Below are 20,853 nucleotides of genomic sequence, written 5' to 3' on the forward strand. Positions count from 1 at the left end.
ACCACTGTATATTCATTGACAGTGGATAAACTTGAACAGTAGTAGCCAACTGAAGTTAAGGGTGTTTTATTGCCCTAGCTGAAGACTATTATAGTATAATGTGATGCCTGAAAATGAATTTGATTGACATTTCCTCATTATGGATGCATGATTTCTGAATAACTTCCATTTCTATTTCTTTAAAATGTGATCATGCTCCCACTCCCCTCCCCCTTTTCTTTGGGGAAGGTTGTAGGTGTGCTTTATACTGTGCAGTTAAATAGCAGAGCCACTAGAATCATTATCACTGCTATAATGCCCGGGAGGGAAGGGAAGGGGGACAAGTTTTGAGTTATGGCTATAAAGTAAGGCCAATTTATACCACATTTTATAAAGCTGTAGTATCTGATAGTAGGTTAAATTGTAAATGGAGGGGGTGGGGATGATAAGCAGAATTCATCAAGGTAAAAAACCACAGACTATTGTGGTATGTCCTATTATGTGGTACCAACCACACACTTTCATGGGGACCTCTTTCAGCAGAAAGTGTGATCTGAGGTAAACATGGTTAGTGTAGACAGGAAGAACACAATAGTTTAAACCAACAATGAAATACAATAAACACAAAAGACCCAAAAACTTATATTTTATAACCATTTCAATATTGCAATTTAAGTTAGGATTTGCTTTTATTTTGTCTCCTCAGTATTCACCAGTTGAGTAAACATATCTGAAATTGAACCAAAGAAAATACCTTGTAGAAGTAATATCAATATATGTAACATCAACAGCTAAATGTGTAATGGATACCATACTCTTACAATATGCCTGACACAACTAAGGGATATCAAGTATTTATTATAAACATAACCTCAAAGATATTCTCTATATCATTTCATCACTCTTTATTTGTAAACTACTTAAAAAAGTTTCTAACATAGACACATCAGTGAAGGACTATTTACTGCTGATTTTTTTTTTAAATTTTCTCAATACTGTGCCCTTTATGAGAATTCTGCTGCCAAATTGAATATGTTCTCAAATAGTAATAATTTATATGCATGTACTAAGCCTTACACCAGATACTCAATTGTCCTTTAACCACCACCACCACATGCATTTTTCTGCCATAATTTAGATGGAATAACCAGCCTCTCCTCTCCCACCACCACCAGAAATTAAAATTCATAGTACTGAAATGATATATATTGTCAAACTGGCAATTAAAAATTCCTTTTATATCGTTCTCCTCCTCGCCCCTATCCCACCCCCTTAGAAGGTTTCTTCTCTCTCCCTCTTTACATTTTAGATAAATTAAGCCATGAGTGAATGTCAGATCACAACTTACATGTTTGACTAGATAATCATTCCCATCCCCTGTCCCCTTCCCTTACTCTCTCTCTTCCGGAATCCATACTAGTTGCACATTAACAGTTGTGACCTGAGGAAATCATTCACTACCCACTCAAATTGTTGATTTATTGTATTTTGGTATGACACCGTTTCCTGTCAATACAACATTATGCAATAGAAAAAGGAGATTTTGTAACATCCTTCCTTCTAACCTCACAGAAAAGAGCAATCACCTTTCTGCTGGATACATTTACGAAACAATTTTTTGGAGCATGAATTAGTTTCAAGAAAAATTGCTGTATATGACACATCAAGGACAATATTTATCTGTATTATAATTTTACTGAAATTTGGCAATGTTGATCTTGGTCAGTCAAGAGATAACAAGTTCATTAAGATATTGCTCATATTTGCCAAGATTGCTTCCATACATACTACAATTTGGTATTTTCAAAAACTGTTCTTATAAGAAAAGAACAATGAAATAAAGGATTAGATACCACTGCTGTTTGTTTTGTAAAATCGTAGCATGCCATTGGAATTAACGAATAAAACCATAAGTTCTCCTTTTTTTTTGATAAGATCTTCTAAGATGCCAAACTGTTCAGTTTTTGAAGGCTTAGTTATTTATTCAAGTTATTCAAGATTATTATAACTTTTTCCTGTCCATCTTTTCAGTCCTGAATTGGGCTGCTCTAGTTTGCCTTTTCATCTTCTTCCCCATTTTTCATCTCTAGTACATTCTCGTCACAGTCCCCCTTTTCTCAGTCCCACTTCAATATCCTTGTTCCCTCGATCCCACTTGAAGAACCGATTTTGGATTATTAATGAAATCAGGAACACAGCATAAATTACAGGACCGTACTACAACAGTACACCTACCTATTCATACATATACATATATATATATATATATATATATATATATAAATTCAATGAAAATCGTAATGAGTTGGAAAATCAAGGATTCGAACCCGGGCCTCCCCCTCTGTACGCGGACACCCTAACCACTAGGCTATGGACGCTGATTGTATGTCCAGAGGTTCGAAACCATTAAGGAAGGTCGTCATTCCACTGTAGTCGTTCGTCACCTGTATCGAACAATACTAGTTCTGTTTTTGGTATTTCATGTGGAATTTGGAAGCCTTTGGAGGCATTCAATCCTTTCTACTTTCTATGGACCAAACTATGTGTGTGCAAAACCAATTGGTAGCATGCTGGAAGACAAAAATGTTGTGCAAGAATTCATACAAAATATCATAAGCATTTACCTCAATGGTATGTTATCCACCCACCACAGACATTGTTTATTTCTCATTATTAAAATAGTTTTGTTCTTTGTTCCTATATTTGATGAAGTAGGTGGAAGTACAGTTAGGTAGGACTAGAGAATGACATACCCTTGGAACTTTTCTTCATCTAAACTATTTTCCATGACTTAAATAAATACACACATAAGTAATACATACATGTACAAGCGTGATAGTGAGTCAACTGTGATTTAGCTGTATTTTGAACTGGATTTGTTAATATCTGATGGCACCATACTCCACCTTAAAATGAAAGATAACTGGTCATGATTATACATAATATGTTACTCTAGTGGTACTGCTCCTATCATCGATCACCTAGATAGATTGAAGGGTAATCAGTTATGTTAACAGTGGATGCCAAATACATTTTGTGCTTTGACCCACTGCCTAAGATATGCTGGTACACTTCAGCAAATTCCATTTATTTTTATCATTTATTTACTAAAAACAGTATAACAATTGAAAGGTGATTTAGATTGTGAAGGATATTTATTAGTTTTCTATGAATTTACCTGAGAGAATTGCATATTATAATTTGTACTAAAGGTATGTAGTGGTGGAATCTGGGAAGGTTAGGGGGGTTGAGGGGGTGAGGGGGGGGGAGAGTGAGTGAGATGGAACTTATTATGAGAGATTTTACTATTGCGCATTCAAACTTTTCCAGACAAAAATTAGGGGATTGTGCTCACCTCCTAGGGCCCCACTCACTTGAATGGGCCAGTCTGGATGATGTATATACCATGCTTGCAGCTGTCATAAGACCAGTATATGAATTCACCATTTTAGTATCTCTTGCATGCTATTTTTTATTAACCACATTAGTATCCACAGATATGTATTTTAGAAATTAAGTACTGGTTTAAAGGATGTGAAGACTCACGCAAATAGAAACGTCTAATGCGGGTAATCTGACCTAGTTTCGAATGAGGTGTAACAGAAGTGTTAGACACCACCATCGATCCCAGAAAATACACACACTGCTTGCTACCGTTGGTAATTAGACACTTGTGTACAATCAGTACATACAGCTGCGGTCAATACCCACAGCACAGTGTGCAAACGATACAGCGATGGACATCTCAGGTCTAGATAAATATAACAAGGTATTCATTACCGTCTGCATTTTGTAGCGACACGAACAAAACGTCACTTGCAAGTAACAGAAAGTTAACTTTTTCAGATGGCCGCACGCGGTTTGGGGCGAGTCTTCAATGCCTTCAAAGGATGTGTCAATGCTTTCCTCTGATAGTGACATGTACCACTATTATCTTCTTCAGAGATGTATGTGTTTGATTTCTGATAATCAGTGAAACAGGCTGCCCATGTATGAGTTATGGTATCTTTGACGTACATGGGATATTGTTCATTTCCTATGCACCAGAGACGTTTACATCAATCTGCAACAGGAGATTTGGGTGAAAGCACTGCAGCTGTAAAATGTCCCTTTGCCAGACTATATCTAACCTATATGTATAATGTATTGTAGCATTCCTTTATGGAGATAGGCAGTTAGAGATCATAACTAAAGGAAAAAGTTTAATTTCCCTGGTGACCAAACGAAAGGGATGGGGAGGAATGAGGGTGGGTGAAAGGGTAAAAATGAGGCAATGTGCAAGGGATGAATGGGGTATTAAGGGAGAATCAAAACCCTCAGTAAACAAGAGTTGGTACTCTCATTGTTACTTTTACCACCAACCCCCCTCCCCCAGGTCAAGCTACAACAAGTATTCATGTATACCTCTACTCCAACCAACCTCCTACAACCAACCATCAACAACCACCCACTCTCTCTAATTGAACACAGACAACATGAAAAACAGTTTACAGTGTAATTATTGTGACATTTGATTGAATACTTTTTATTTTTATGTCATGAAAATATGAATATAATGACATTTTGTTACAGTTTATCAAAATTTAATTGTTAGTTAATATTTACAAATATGCAAGCAATAGTTCTGTTTCTCTTTAATGAAATAAAAGGAAAATGAAAACATAAAGCCTGAATGAAAAATAATATCAGGGTTAAATGTTATGATTGAATAGCTGAATGGTAGAGAGTGTGTCAACCAGGCATTACTAAATATATTTGGAAATAAAAAATTAATTTTATCAAATTTATTTAATGAAATTATCATAATGAAACCATTTTGGAAGTGGTAGTGATGTCCAACTTTGTATGTTTCTGCATTGTTGAACTTTTAGGAATATGGAAATATTCTGCTATATTAACTAATATAAAATATATATTAGTATTATATTATTTTGTATAACCATTGGAGAAACCATTGGAGAAATTTTGGGTCGTTTTGAAAACTACATTTAAGAGGAGAATTGGAAGACTATTTTTTGCCAATCTGTCTTTAAAGACATAATTTAAATCAAACAACTTTGTAAGTTTATTAAAGAAGTTATAAAACTTTGGAATATAGCACATAAATAATAAGCACTCTAATATTGCACTTGAAGATAAACAAAAATAAAAATACCTTGTGTTCTTTGAGAATTAGGAGGTTAATAAATTTACAACAAAACTTTTAGGTTAGTTACATTTCTGGCAGAGAAATAAGCGTGATAACTGATTTACTTCATTGCTTCAAAGAAATTTAGGAAGAATGAAAACCTTTCTATAAACAGCAAACTGGATAGTTAGCAAGATTTTCTTCCAAAGATGTTAAGCCTTCATGTATATCAATATCCCCTAAGACATCCCCCACCTCTTTGTCATCCCCTACATCTGCCTGTGCCTTTCATTCCTTCTTAGACACCCTCCCAGCCCATTTTGTTCCTGTTAAAAAGACTGTACAGTAACCTGTCTTTATATAGAGATAGCCACTATAAACCCTGTGAAATTAACACATGCGTTTTGTAAGTGGTAAACCACACACTCAGCTAAGTGATCTCAATGGCTCTATATATCCACATCACACATGTGATCTATACATGTTGCCTTTTACAGAAGTCTTGTTTGCTTGAAAAGAATTCCTACTTAAAAAGAAATGCATGCTTTGTGTTGTTTTTCCTCCTGGAAAAAGACCTGGTACATACATTTTTTTATTTAGCTTCAGCATCTTCTTCATAAATATGAACCTTTGTTCCTCTCATATATCTGAATATAATTAGTAGTTAATCAGAGTAGAACATGGACATAGTGACAATTGGGTGAAGAGCTTTTTTGCTACTCTTAAAGCAAAAGATTCTAGTACGAGGTGTAACACCACCACAGTTTGGTGATGTCGTTTGGTAATGGACTGGGAGAACTTTGGCATGTAGCGGATTTCTCGTCATCCTACCTCCAACGAAAGGACGCAGGTTGTTCGTCTAACAAGCTCCACCTTTATTTGGGCGTTCACATGGAGGACCAATTCAGATGGGGATTCTTCTCTCGCCAATCGCAGACCCAGCACCTGTAGATCTTTTGTAATTCAGGACAGACTTCAAGCACCTTTTCTTCAAACGCCGGCTTGTCAGTTCACGGCATTGCCTGACACGGGTGAAGGCAAATTGTTTGGGGTGGTGGAGTGCCCAAGTTGCCTCCCGAATGTTGAAGCATTCATTGTATTCATCATTGGATTTCCAAACACAGGAGCCGGTGATAACATCTTGAGCGCAATATGCATATTGGGTTTCGCAGTCTTCATTCATAAACATCACAGATGCAACAGGATTGTATGTACAGCCATGTCGAGACCATTTGCCGGACAGTTGACTCTCATGGTAGGTGTTGATGTTTTCATTCATGTCCAAGTTATGAGCACTGTAGACACCTCCGATCTGTTTAAAAAGAAAAGAAACTTGTCTTTAAAGATCAGTCACTATCATATAACAATATCCATCCATTTAAGAGGAAACAAATGTGGGCCACACCTAAGATGATAGATTGATTGTTAAACTTGCCAACATTTTCTTTTCAGGCCCCTTGTTTTATGAGGAAAACTTTCCTCAGTCCTTCTTGGAAAATGATTAACTACCATGGTAACATGATTTAGACATTAATTATCAGGCATTCTATTTATTTGTGACAGTTCATAAAAGCAATTTCCTGACAGGAAAGCCTGAGCACATTACAAGTTCAGTAGACTGTTACATTACGAAGGAATGAGATGTAATGTATTGTTTATGACATTATTAATCATAATTAACATGTGTTAGCTCCCATCATATAATCCAATGACATCTTTCAGCAGTAGGAAATGAGATAATTAACTTGGAGCTAAATAACGGAAGCAGGATAACTAATTATTTCACAGTTTGGAACTAGTGCTATGATCTCCCCTTCCACCTGTCAAATTACAGCAAACATTCCCGGTCCTTAAAACCAAACTACTGTTTTCCCACGCTGCCAGTCATTCACTGTTTCTCTCTTATCTATTGATTATAACAGGTGACAACTACTACCAACATTCATTATCTTTTAATTAACTTTTAATTAACTTATGAGCTAGATTGCTGTACTACTCATGGAATAATTCGTCAGATAATCTTTTTATAGTTAGGAAGTTTCTGTCACTAATAATTATTTTATTTCTTGCCCCTTGTTGCTCGAAATAAGTTTGCAACTACCCAGATGCAGAGGTATCAACTTTTGTCTATCTATCATGTTATTTCACTGAATAACACTCCCCTACAACACTCCCCTTCAATTCATCACAAATCAGAACTTGTCATTTAATGTTTCTTAGTCGTAATTCTCATTCTAAACTTGAAACTTTCAAAGTGGACATAGTTTCTTCCTCTCCTTAAAAGTTCTGATTCACCAGGGTCTACATTTTCAGCCAAAACTTCTTTCTTTTATTTATAATTTTCGTGAGTGATATTACATAATTGTATATGTAAAGTTCCTTACCGTGCAGCTATCACATTGATTGGCATAAGTTCCTCTCTTCAGGTACTTCAGCTGAGATGGAGTGATGTTCTCCCATTCAGTAACCCAGTCACAATAAGATATCTCCATGTGGTCATTCACCATTACACCTGGAAAAAGGAACCATAAGTTATAAATTTATGTCAAACTACAAAGTGTGAACAGAGTTTTACAACTTTGTCAAACACAAATTACATACAAAGGAAAATGTAAAAATGTTAATCGCAAATGGTAAAGTTTTTGAAAAAAAATGAGCAATTGAGCCCACCTTGTAGGATAGTGAGGCAGATTTTAGGGATTACCTACAAGTCACTCCCTCCCCTCCCTGCTCCCCCCTAATCTACTAAATGGCCATTGGACCTATGCATGTCAGCAAATGTTCAATGAACAGGTTTTAGAATATCAATAAAGCATAATGACATAGGTGATCAAATGCAGTGAGTTTTTAGCATCTTTGTGGAAGGATGGATAGTATTGTCACTGTTTAGGAAACTTTAATCATCTTAGTTGGGATGATAAACCTGACCTCTCCCCCCACATTTCCTTCTTACATTTGCAAGCGGAACAAAACATGTGACTTACCACTGATGAGGTACTTCTCCAAGTAAACAAGATTAGGTCGTCCGCAGAGGAGGCCGTTGTATGAGGTGAATACTTTGATGTACTTCTGTGCTCTGTCTACGAACTCTTCTCCTTTGAATACCTTCTCGTGACTGACTTTTAAATCATAAACCAGGTAACCATTAGCTTCTTGAGCACCCCTGACAGTAGCCACGAATACTGCAAAATTAAGACAAAACAAAATTACAGTTTTCCAAAGGTCAAATTTATCGAAAATCACTGGGAAGAGGAGAGGGGGGGGGGGAGAAAAGGCAAATGGCAATATCAATTGGATAGTGTTTAGTATTTCTATCGCTTTAATAGTACTTTTTAAAGAACTGTATGCACGCTTATCTTAAAAGAAATTGTTACAATGAAAACATTGATTCCACAAAAGGTTGGCCTAAGTTTGTAAAACAAACATGCTACAGTCCCCACTACTTTAGCAAAAGCTCTACCATTTTATTCGAAAATGGAAACAACCATTGAAGTGAGATTTTTTGCTTTGAAACAAACCCTTAACATGGTATTAATGATGAAACATATGGTAGAAAATTATGTCACTGATCAAAATCAAGCTAGCCATGACATCTTTTCATGTGTTTTACTTCAACATAAGGTGTATCAAAGTAGCTGATAAGAAACCTTGAATCAAAAAGTGATAAATTTTGTTCTTTTTACCATAAATGTGATTACAAAAATGTGCGATATTCTTTCAAAAGGTAACTTATTAGCTATTACTTCTTATTTATGATGATGAAATCGAATGCAGAAATGTCTAAAGCATATAAGAAAAAGTTGAAACTTACCAAAATCTGAATTACAAAACTTTTGTTGAGGATGCTTGACTGGACAGAGGCACCTGTCTGCCTCTACTGTCACCATGATCCCGAGGGTGAATGCCATTACAGCTGCTACCAGAAGTTTCTCCATTATAATCTATGAGGCAGATGTACTTTCAATAAATACTTGATAAAAATCTTTGGCGAAAAGTTGAAAACTTTAGTAGAGTTGTTTAAAACTTTGGTGAATACTTTTCTTCTCAAGTTAAAACGTGTTGATTTCTTCTTGTTGTTTGCTGGTCAGTCAAGTGGCTTCCAATCAAAGGCAACTCTGCTTCTGAGTTCAGCCAACAATTGCTGTGGCTTTTATTTCCTTTCAGTACCTGTAACTATTTCTGTCTACACCCCCACAGTGTTAGCACTAGAGCACACATATAATCTTCTATTTCCTGAGGGTGGAATCCAACAATGTGAATAGCCACTTGTACAGGCAGTTGATTTCCTAAAAGTTTACACAATGCAGACGCAATGGAATGTGAATAACTGGCCTCCCCCTGGTTTGTTCGGATGTAGCTCCAATGACGTCACAAAACTACAAAATAGTCAATTGGTTTTCATTCCTGTCTGGGTCATCTATATACTGTTTTTGTTGAAAGGCATAGAAACAAACAAAACTTCCTAATACAATATGAACTAGAAATCTCTACTGGAAGTTTGGACTTTCAACTGAAGTCACATAGCTTCATTAGAAATGATTGGTTATATTTATCTTGATTGTTTATAATTATATTTGCTTTAGTAGATTGGAATAGTTAAAACATTGCCACATTTTATAGATAAAAGATTTGGCACAGTAGTCATCAAACTTCATCCTTTGTAAAATTTGATACAACTGTATTGGACATACCATAGTGTTTAATGAAACATATCACTGCAGGTTAATAGCTGTTACTTTGTGGTGTTGTAACTCAAATGGTATTGACATGTTTCACAAGATTGAAACAGAAAATTAATCTGTAAGATATGCAATCATTAGTGAACAATGTCATGTGACAAATAAGTGGAATGCAGCGGTTCCTTGTGTTAAAAAAATAGATAAAGTTGAAAACTGTTTTCTTCTTTTTGGCAAATATGAAATAATTAGTGATTTAATTTACTATAATCCAAGCAAATCTACAACAACAACAAAAGTGTCATGGAGAGAAAGATCATTATAACAATTTTGTTTCCATTATGAAATATTTGTTTGTTCACATGAATTGAAATCTAGTTCTACTGTTTTATTTTAAGTTGCACTGAATGCAACCAGTGTACAGGTATTTGCTTTCCCAGCAGTTCGTCTTACCCCAGCCCACAGCCATCTTCCTGTTTAACATCTTTGATAATGCCTTTGTAGCCATTTCTGCAATTTGCAACAATAATTTCATTGTTCATAACTGTTTAATTGTTTTTTGTTTCTTTTTTAAGTAAATTTTCCATAACACAAGTAATTTAATCTCACTTTTTTTCAAAAAAAAAAAATTTTAAATTGTAGAGAACATATTCATTTTGTAGAGGGAAGATAGGCATGAAAGCCTGGGAAAGTTTGATGGACTGTTAGAAGAAGAGTTAATTGCTTAACTACTAATAACAACAAAAGCAAACTATAAACACCATCAAAGTTTGGATCAATCATGTCCTGTGCATAGTATAAACCCAAGATTTATATTTTTCTTTTCATAAAAATAAATCTCTTCTGGAGGATCAGTTCCTGCGGTAATGTTTGTTATGGTTTCTATGTTTTTTATCGCTGAAGAACTGGTAGGCAACAACTAGCAGTACTATTTATTTGTGTTTCCTTCACACATATCCTTCCTGGATTATGATACTGCATGAAATGGTGTGTGCAATATTTTCATAGTATGAGCCTGAAAGGGTTATATGTCCATGGTAATGGGTACACAAGGCATTATGCTCAAAGTGGGCGAAGGTTAGTGAAAACAAGATGAAAGTTGAACAAGAACGATGGTTTATTCTCTTATAGACAAGAAAATAAACAAATGTTACTTGTAAACAAAATTTGTGTAAATTTGGTAAGTGAGTAAGCATGAGAACTTACTTTCCTATACTTCTTTCAAATTTAGGTAATTTTAGTTCACTTAAATTCAATTTTTTTTTCTTTATGAACGTCCATTTTCTTTATCTTTGAAGATGGGGGTGTTGTGGGGATGTATGAATAGATGGTGTAGGTCGGGCATGAACAATAGAGAAAAGTACTAAACTCCTGTGTAAACCAAAGACTTTTGAAAGGTTTTCAACTTTACAGTAAAATAGGTTTTATAACACAATATGCTTGGATGACATTGTAATTTCCTTACAATTTGATTTGACATCAAACTTATTAATCAAAACTCATATAGGCCAGAAACATGTAGTGCAACGTACAGCCCATTATGATTCATGATGATTACGGGATCATGAAAGCTTGTTTTAGTCTTTTTTATTGACATAATCTAGTATGTATTCCTTTCCCTGACTTGGTTTAAACTCAACCCTCTGCAATTATTTGTTAATCACAACTTATTTTTGTAAGGCGAAGAACGTGTTTGTTTGCACCTTATTGTAACAGGGGTGAAGTTCACTTATATGCGGTTAACCACAGCAAGTCTGTATTGATCAATCATATACAGAACCCTACTAAACCAATCAACCAGATCGAAGACTATATATATTGGAAGTAAATCAGTTGAGAGATATTTTTGTCACAACAAAACAAAACATCTATTTAAACATATATATAGATATATGTGTGTTCATATATATATATATATATATGTGTGTTCATATATATATGTACGTATAACATTAATAAGTATATTATAACTGTTCATGTACATAGCAACTAATATTGTGAGGTTGGATGAATTTGTGATTCAACATTAGCTTGTTGTGCTACTATTACTCATGTAATAAGCAACAAATTAAAGTCAATTTTAACAAAAGCATTTCAAAATTTGAATAATTTTAGGGAGTCACTTGACCCACCGGGGCTATTTTGAAGTGTGTGACATTATAGAATAGCTAGGTAGCACGAAATAAATGAATTCCAAAAAGTTCACTATATGCTGCTTTAATAGTTAATTGCTTGATTGTTCTTATCTGTAACTTTGTTTCCTCAAATTTTATATAAAGTTATCCAACTTTCAACTACATATAGCTAATTCAAGAAAGCTATAAAATTCTTGATAAACCCAATTGTTTCTCTTCTTGGAAAGTCAACCCACTCGTTCAATGTTAACATTCACTTTTGAAGATTGATCATGTGAACTTTAAATATCCACAATTTAGATTTACTAATATTAGAAACATAAATTTAATCATTTATTGTAAAATCATGTCACTCTGTTACAAAGTATCTCTCAGCTAACCAGAGCTAAGCAGATGAATAGAAAAGAAAAACACATATAAAACAATTTGAAAAGTGAAAATGAATGGCTTAAAATAGAATTCACTGATTCCTCGGAAATTCCACAAGTTTGGCGGAAGTGGTCTTCTACTGCATTTAAATATCGTTGAAGACAATGCCATGCGGTGAACTTTTACCCACACCTGCTGTTTTTTGGCAGACAGGTGCAGAATGGTGAAGTTTGGTCGATGCACCACAGATGAGAAAATTATAACAAATATAAAGTGTGTTCAGAAACAACATTGCTCATTAACTTGTTTCCTCTGTCTCTCTCCCTCTCTGCAAATGTTCTGTTTGTGTGTCAGTGAGTGTTTGTTAGCAATGTCTTTTATGCATTGGAAGATCAGTGATTGATTTATTATCCTGCTGAACAGTTTCATTACAATTTGATAAACATGAGTTTCTTTTAAAATATTTTTTGGTGCAATTTAATTATGATTATTTTTTAGTAATGATTTCACTTCATTCAGAGTGTGATAAAAATGTAAATAGTACTCGTGTAAGGAGATCCAAATGAGCTAAGTTCATCCAAATCTTCTGGAACGTTAACATTTTATCAACTTAGTAAATCTACTGGATGCTTAAAATGATCAACATATGCATTGGTCTTCATTGATTGATATATTTGGTGTTCATTGATTGATTGAATGATATATTGGTGTTCAGTGATCAACATGTGCATCTCTCTTAGTGATAGGAACAGGTAGCAGTAGATGGTGGTTTATTTCAAGATTGTTGACCAAACATTTCACAAAACCAGGCATATCACAAGTTTAATATTCTGACTGTGTATATGGAATAGCCATTTTGTAGTGGTTAAATGTTAGCATATTTTCAGCCACTTCTGTGGTGACACTAGGCTAGGTTTCACATTCCTCAATAAAACTATTAGAGTCATAACTCATCATATACTTGAGCACTTGAGATGTAGTAAAACAGCTGAAAAGTGCCATCTTAAACATTTATAGATAGAAAGGAATGTTTCTGGCCTGCATTATACCCCTGGTAACCCTGAGTTTATAAGTAGAGTAGATACTAACTATAGGCATTTGTGTCAGGATAGCTATGGTCTTATACAGGAGTCAACAGGTATTTCTATAATGATAAGGTAACAATTGAAGTTAGTGGAGGTTTTCACACCCTCATGTTCCCAAGTTGCTCAGGGGAGATGGTACGTGGGAAGGGGAGAGGGTGGAAAGATTGGTTAGGGATGGTATCATTACTTTGAAAGGGATAGCTATGTTATGGAAGAAGAGTATTGCTTTAGAATGTAATACAGAATGTATGATTCAGTTTTATATATATCCACATCTGTGACCAACACATTATAAGATTCACATAACTTGACAAGTTGAAAATGGTGGTGGGGGAGGGGTGGGGGTGGAGATATTTCAGGGAAAAATCTCTCTACTGGGTCCATAAGGGCCACTTCTGTCCTCTATAAGTGAAAAAAAAACTTGAGAAAAGTGGAAGGGGAAACACCTTACTATTAAATGACTCTACCAGTGAAAGGGGAAGTGACTTATATGGGATTAGGGATATTATGAGGGTGAAAAAATGGGGTCATCTGAAGAATGGGAGCCTGAGGGATTATTGTCATTGATAGAGGAGTTTGGTGATGGCATGAAGAGCCTAAACAGCTCATGCTCAGTGATTAGAACCATATCTTTATAGCCTACACGTTTCTTCTAGGTTTGATCTTCTAGTATTACAATGGTCATGTGCTCACTATGATGTAAATAGATTTAGTTTGGATACTTATCCTGACTTTGGATGATGGGAAACCAAGGTTTTATCCCTCCGGTACTCATAAAAAAACATAAAAAACTGAATGTTTAAGTTGAGGTTTATACTGACATAAAATATTAAGTGTTGATACTCAAGAATGTATGTAAATATTGAAACTACTGCTGAGTGCACAGAGGTAGACCCTATGTATAGCTAGAAATTTTACTCTTAAAGCAGCATTTTGCGTTGGGTCGCTTTTTTCCACTTTTTTAACATGTGCATCGATTTTTTTACATGTATCAATCATAAAGCAGCAATCTAAGATACCATCCAAGTTTCACCCTGCCAAGAGCGTTAATTAGCGAGTAATTAACGATTTATGTCGATAAATGAGAAGAGTGTCCTCGACAAATTTCACAGTTAAAATTAATCGCATACAATTCCGCCAAACCCACTAGTTTGAATTCAACCAATCAGAGATGCAGGTTTAGTTATGAGCCGTTGCTAAAAATAGATTCAAGACTTCGCGTTGGTTGTACCAGGGAGTTGTTATGCAACTCCCTGGTACAACTGCCATATAGACTGTACACAAATCAAGCGTGGTGTTATATTACGTATCTGTCAATGACGTTCGTAGTGTTTAAATATTCATATTATGGGCGAGGTTTATTGGGTTCCCAACGGAAAATATCTTGGAGAACAACAAAGTTGAAAGTTGCAAATTTTTCGACTTTTATGCCACCATTTGAAGTAAAATATAAATAGATTAGCTAGTTATGTATGTCGTTATGGCAAAGTGGAATCAGTGAGGTTGAGAAAAATCATAGAAAAGGACACAAAATGCTGCTTTAAACATGTGTCAAATTGTTTAGAATGTCTGAAAGGTTTGCACTTTGCATGGCATTCATCAGGTCATCCGGCTATCTGTAACAGAGAATTTAAATATTTGATGCTTTTATATTGATTCTGTAATGTTTGTGCAATGATACAGTGTACTTTATGCAGGTCCTTTAAAGCTATTTTCATAGTTACTTATGATAAACTGTGTGGTTCTGCTTCAATATATAGACAATTTTTGTTTCTCATACAAATAGTACAATATTTATGTTGTAACTTGCAACCTTACAGCTTGATGCCATAATTTCATATATCCTTGAGTTATTGTGTTTTAGCCACCTTTCATGTGTTCTTGATAGTACCAGAATGGTACCAGCAGATTATCTGTTTTGAGGGTACCGTGTGTCCTTAGTGGGTGTTTCACAGGGTACCATTAGATAGTTTTGAGGCTTGTGTGTCCTTCAGTGTTGCATGGTACCCAGTAGGTACTTTGTATTTCCTGGTACCATGTGTAGCACCAAAATGATAGAAATTCAAAACAGAATCCAGCATTAAGTTGTTTGTTTTTTCACTTAAAAAGAAAATAATTCATTTATAAACTAGTACATTGTTTTACTGTAAAATGAGGCAATAAATATGTTTGAAATGAAAGAGAAATGAGTATGTGGTTAGGTAACACATGGGTAAGGGAACCATTTCCCATCCCTCCCATCCCCCCCCCCCCCTTGGTATGATGCCATCAAACCACACTATAGCGTACTTAGTAAAACATGATACAAGCAATTCCCAACATTTCTCTGCATTTTGTGGAACGAGTAGGAAGAGCACAAATATATGTTTCAAAGTAAAACAATTTATAAATTTGGAAACAGCATAATAACTAGAGGAGGGTTATCATTTAATTGTCATATTTCAAACAGCAAGAAACAAGTTTTCATTACAGAAGTGACACATTTCCTGGTAGTAATTATGCACTTATATCGTGAGACCATGATTCTCTTTATTAGATAAGATAATGCTACAGAAAGCCAACTATATAAAGTTACGAGAACTTATAAACTTGGCCTTCAGGAAACCCTTGTAACTGAGGCGATGTGACCTTGTATCCACTCCCATTCTATAGTTACCTGACAAGCAACACCCACCCCGCTGTGAGAGACTTTGAGTAAGCATTCTCAGTCTCAATTTCAGTTCTTGGATGTTTATAGTTTTCGCGTAAAACTTCGTCAGATTTGTGGAAGCAACGGCCTCCCGGATCGTTGCTCCCGATTCCATCCTGGAAGCTACATGCTGGGGAGCTGTGATGTCATCATGAGGTCACCCACAGACTTCTATTATTCCATATTTGGAAATAAACAGCCATGGGTTATGATAATGATGGTTCAACAATCTGTTGGAGATGCCAGTAAAACTGGATTAAAGCAATACACAGCCACATAAAGATAGATACGTTTCTTTCTGCAACTGCTTTCGATATAAGTCAAATTTTGAGGATTTTTCAACTGATCATTTTGGAGAGTATTTAGATAAATTGAAAAACAAATGCGGTTTTCGCAAAGGGTGATAGCTTGGCAATAGTTTAAGATGTACACAAAATAGTCTAATTCTGTTCATAGCATTCATAATGCTACAAATGCAACCATCTCCCCAAAACTATATAACTGGCTAAAAAATATATAACTAGCTAGAAAATATAAAACTGGCTATCATGAAAGAAGCTGATTTTGTTAGCGAGATTTAATCTCTACCATCTCAACATCCTTGGTTTACTTTATGAAAATTGATTGACATTGTCAATTGAATGTGGAAAAACACAACTTCAAAAATACCATTATTATCCTGAAATTTTATTTCAGTATTCATTATGCTTGGAAGATTCACAACACTTCAGATACAGTTATCTTGTTTTTTTAAATTAATTAATTAATTGAATTAATTAATTAATGTTATAAGTTGTCTAACCCAATGTGGTTGACTTGTGTCTTGTGTTCTGGAATAAAATACTTTATCATAGTCATATACATTTAATGATCATAATACTCATTGTCCCACTTAAATCATTACAAGATAATATCCCCAGAATTACATTAGAAAAGACTGATGGATTTACTTAAAAATTAAGTTTTTTGAAAATGCTATTTTCACCGTCAATCACAAAAGCACTTAATTCATAATTCTGAAATGTTCTTTCAGGAAGTACTGATGCATTCCTTTAAGTGCAGCTCTGTCCATGGAGTGAACGGAAACACAATTGAACATATTTTGGATATTTCAGGCAATCATGTTATCCCTTGGTGGTTTCATTGTACAGAGTTATTAAATACACAAATAATATTGATTTAAAATAAAAGTAAACATTTTTTTGGCCCAGTTATGAACAATATACTTCTGCATTTGATTTGGTGAGATTGGAATTTTATGTAAGGAATGCATGAATCAAACTTGTTGTGGTCACTGGTGTAATCAAAGCTCAATGGATGAACTTTTTAAGAATTTAGGTAAACCACCCAACTAATTGTTATATTTGTGTCATATCTGCTGGATTAACTGGTGGAACAAAATTAGCTGCAAGTTGACCTATCCTGTATTTAAGAGAATTTTAATAATTGGACCAAATACCCCACATATTTGTGTTGTAATTTCTCATATATGAAATAATTAGCCTAAGAAACGTCTCTTGTTTTCTAGGTTAAGGAAGTCTGATAGAATCTACCACTCCCCTTCCCTTTCCCCTTCCCAATGAAATATCCCAAAGTAAATTTGTTAATGACTTCATATGAAGCTATATTTTGCCTTTATTCCTGTATTATTGATCCAGTTCAGACAGTCTGAACCTTGGGATGGGTGAGGGATGGGGATATGATATAAAAGTGGGTGGGAAGGAGGGAGTTAAACTCATAAATCTGTTTAAGCAATTAGGAGATAAATATATGAGTATAAAAAGGCAAAGCATCATTTATTCAGAGTCCCTCTTGCTTCAGTAAGAAATTGACTTGCAATCTGGTCACCTTGAATATGACTGTAGAGATGCAGTGGTCACAAATGACCTTGATGATAAAAAAGTTACAAACTCTCATAATTAGGAAACTTTAATCAATCAGTCGGCACTTTGATCAAGATAATGATTCACTTTAATTTTGAATTATATAATTGTGTATAGTTTTACTTTCTGATTTTATATAATTAACTTTATTTTTAATTTTTAATTGAAGTTCATTATACACCCAATGCAACCACAGGCTTTTCTTTCAGATTTAAAATAGAATGCAGTGGCTAAAGCTAACGTCAAGAAAATTCCTCTAATTAGAAATAGCTGAGAGGTGAACCTCATTAGAGCATCAACCAATTAACTTGAGATCTAAGCCTGTCAGATTTAATAACCCCAGATTAAAAGGTCAGTAAGACATGATATACTGCTGAAAACGTGATCCTGTCCCTATTGATACACAATGCATGGATGAGCAGTGAGGAACTGTTTAGTTCTCCAAGTACTGATTGCTGGCTATAGAACATTGACCTCAGGTTTTTCATCTTCAGTCATTTGGAGGTGCAGAATTATGTAAGGTGACATCCTATTGATGCTCTTGGATTAGAAATTGTGCAAATGTTCATGTGCATGTATCAGAAAGGAAAAAAAGACCTTGTCATCTTCCTCCCCTTCTTCTTCATCACTCTCCCCTTCCTCTTTTCTTTCTCCTCCTGTTCCTCCTTCTCTTCTCCTTCTCCTCCTTCTCCCCCTTCCCTCTCCCTCCACCACCCCTTTCCTATATCACTTTCCCTTCCCATTGGAACAGAAATAAAACAAATATATTTACAAGCCAGCTAGCACAAAGCACAAATGTGTAGGCAGACTGATAGGTTTTAGACACCTATTATTGTACTCTGTGTCAATTCCAGGAAACAGTGGGGTGTGTTAGGAGGCCAGGAAATTTCTAAGGTAGAGTGCCCTTATTTATCAAATGTTAAACTTCGTTGTTCATAGCTACTGATACATTTCTTCGTTTAGTGAACATAGGAAGTTGAAAGCCATGATCTTTGTAAGCTGATTTCTGTGTTAAGTAGGAATCTATTGAAAGCCTTTGAAAATGCACCATGCTGCACCTTTTCCCATTACTTTGATTATAAAACATTAAATATATTGCAAAACTTGAGGTTTTATAGAACTGACCATATTGATCTTGGACAAATTAACATTTTTGCTGGTAGAGAAATTGTTTCATATCCAAACATGAGGGTAATGACTTGCCTCTTGACTACACCTTGCTCATTTATTGTCAATATAAGTATTCTTTCTATTTGTGTTGTTGGTTCAAAACTCTGTTTGACTTCTTCATTGCTGTTCCACCCTTCCCACAAGACAAATATAAGATACCAAAACATCCAACTTAGCAAAACATCCAACTTTTTTATTGCAATTACCTTCCATGACCTCAAAAGTACAAAAGTAGATTTGCTGAAGTTGATAGCTCTTCCTGTTTTGTTGCTTTAGAATCAAATGCACATTTATCTTGGGGGGTTGGGGGTGGGTGGGTTGGGGTGGGTGGGTGGGTTGGGGGTGGATGGGTTGGAGGGAGGGAGGAGGAGGTGGAGGCTTACATACATCTTCTCTGTTACTGCTTTCCTCACACTTTTAGCTTTTTGCCTCTCACTGAATAATTGACTTGTCTGGAGTGGACCCTCAAGGCTGTGTACAAAGTGTTTTAGTTTATAGAATGAATATATCCAGAAACACATTGTACAAACTTTTGGATAAACTTTTACAGCAAATGGATATTGCGCAATCCAAGAAGCTATAATCCATATCTTGCTTGAGGTAAACAATATCCTGTTTAGCAGAAAACTTCATTTTTTTGAAAAAAGTTAAATAAGTTAAAAAAAAGAAAAAAAGTTAAATAAAGTGACCACAAATGTTACAAAATTTATCGTTTCAGTGTCCTTAGTATTTAAACTAAGAGGTCATCTCATTGAAACAAAATGTTAATTAATGTCTAATCTTTCTTTGTTGACCTTCAAGTTTCATAAATTGATCATTAATTGTTAAATTTCTGTCACATTCATATCCTTGCTTTACGTCAAACCATAAGGCAATAACAGCAATGAGCAGGAAGTAATAATAAATCAATATAAGGATATTGTCCTTGTATTTAGTTACCATAGGTCCAAATTATTTTAGCATATGCCTGTTATTTTGAATTACGGCAATCTTCTTCATTTCTTGTTTCCTTGTCTCTCCTTGAAATCAGGAATTACCTATTCCGTAATATGTCAGCTTGGCAAAAGAAAATGACATTTAGGGAATTTGGTTCAGTCAAAGACAGCATTTTCAAAGTGGCTTGAATGTTTGTATATACTTCACTTCTCTCTTACCTATCTTCCTTCTACAAATGCACTGCTCCCCCCTCCCCACCCCTCACACATTGAGCATTAATAGTTCATTCACTTTCTGTTCCCTCTGGAATGCCTCTGTACCCCAATGAAAATGATGTTGACATGACGTCAACAACAGCAAATGGGGCAATGGTATTTTTGATCATTTATGTATAAAAACAGTGCAAATCAAAGGATCCTAAAGCGATCTGAACTGCTGTATAATTAAAACAAAAGATGTTTGGAAGTATATTACATTGTTCCTCTCCCCTCCCCCCCCCCCACTTTCCCTCCCCCATCATATACCAGCATCATCCACCCTTAGCACTCCATGTGGTTTGGACCTTCATATTCATGATTTTCTGTTTTTTCAAAGGCAACATGAATGACTGTATAAGTTTAGTCTTTACATGTGATGTAAAAAAACTAATATTAGAGATATTTGTATTGCAAAAATTAATCAGTTAATCTATGAACTGGCAAAGGGGTGAACTGTGGGAACTAAGTTGTATAAACATGTAAGGGGGAAATTATCACTATAAACTTCCTCATTGTATTTACAGTAATGATAAAATTTGAAAACAC

General features: G+C 35.0%; 3 protein-coding genes across 7 annotated transcripts in view; 2 read left to right on the forward strand and 1 right to left on the reverse strand.

Moving 5' to 3' along the window:
- Positions 1–20,853, forward strand: part of LOC139961180 (synapsin-like) — a 545,708-nt gene that overhangs the window by 464,127 nt on the left and 60,728 nt on the right. The gene's annotated exons all lie outside the window — the stretch shown is intronic.
- The window catches only part of LOC139961191 (uncharacterized), a 234,028-nt gene that overhangs the window by 209,851 nt on the left and 3,324 nt on the right, over positions 1–20,853 (forward strand). The window lies entirely within an intron of this gene.
- Positions 4,478–9,245, reverse strand: LOC139961614 (uncharacterized). Its single transcript, XM_071960936.1, has 4 exons — positions 8,919–9,245; positions 8,092–8,289; positions 7,492–7,619; positions 4,478–6,419 (listed from the first exon to the last, which is right to left on the reverse strand). Exons 1-4 carry the CDS (start codon positions 9,040–9,042, stop codon positions 6,012–6,014), a joined length of 858 nt encoding a protein of 285 aa, XP_071817037.1. The 5' UTR covers positions 9,043–9,245; the 3' UTR covers positions 4,478–6,011.

This window comes from Apostichopus japonicus, chromosome 20 (assembly GCF_037975245.1).
Source record: "Apostichopus japonicus isolate 1M-3 chromosome 20, ASM3797524v1, whole genome shotgun sequence".
In the NCBI taxonomy this organism is placed as follows: Eukaryota; Metazoa; Echinodermata; class Holothuroidea; order Aspidochirotida; family Stichopodidae; genus Apostichopus; species Apostichopus japonicus.

Bases quoted from the DNA above. Each gene is read 5' to 3' on its own strand.
- LOC139961614 (XM_071960936.1), bottom strand. From the start codon at position 9,042: ATGGAGAAACTTCTGGTAGCAGCTGTAATGGCATTCACCCTCGGGATC. The intron at 8,290-8,918 runs GTAAGTTTCAAC...TTAATTTTGCAG, and splicing joins GTTTTGTAATTCAGATTTTG to TATTCGTGGCTACTGTCAGG. The intron at 6,420-7,491 runs GTAAGGAACTTT...CTTTTTAAACAG, and splicing joins ATCAATGTGATAGCTGCACG to ATCGGAGGTGTCTACAGTGC.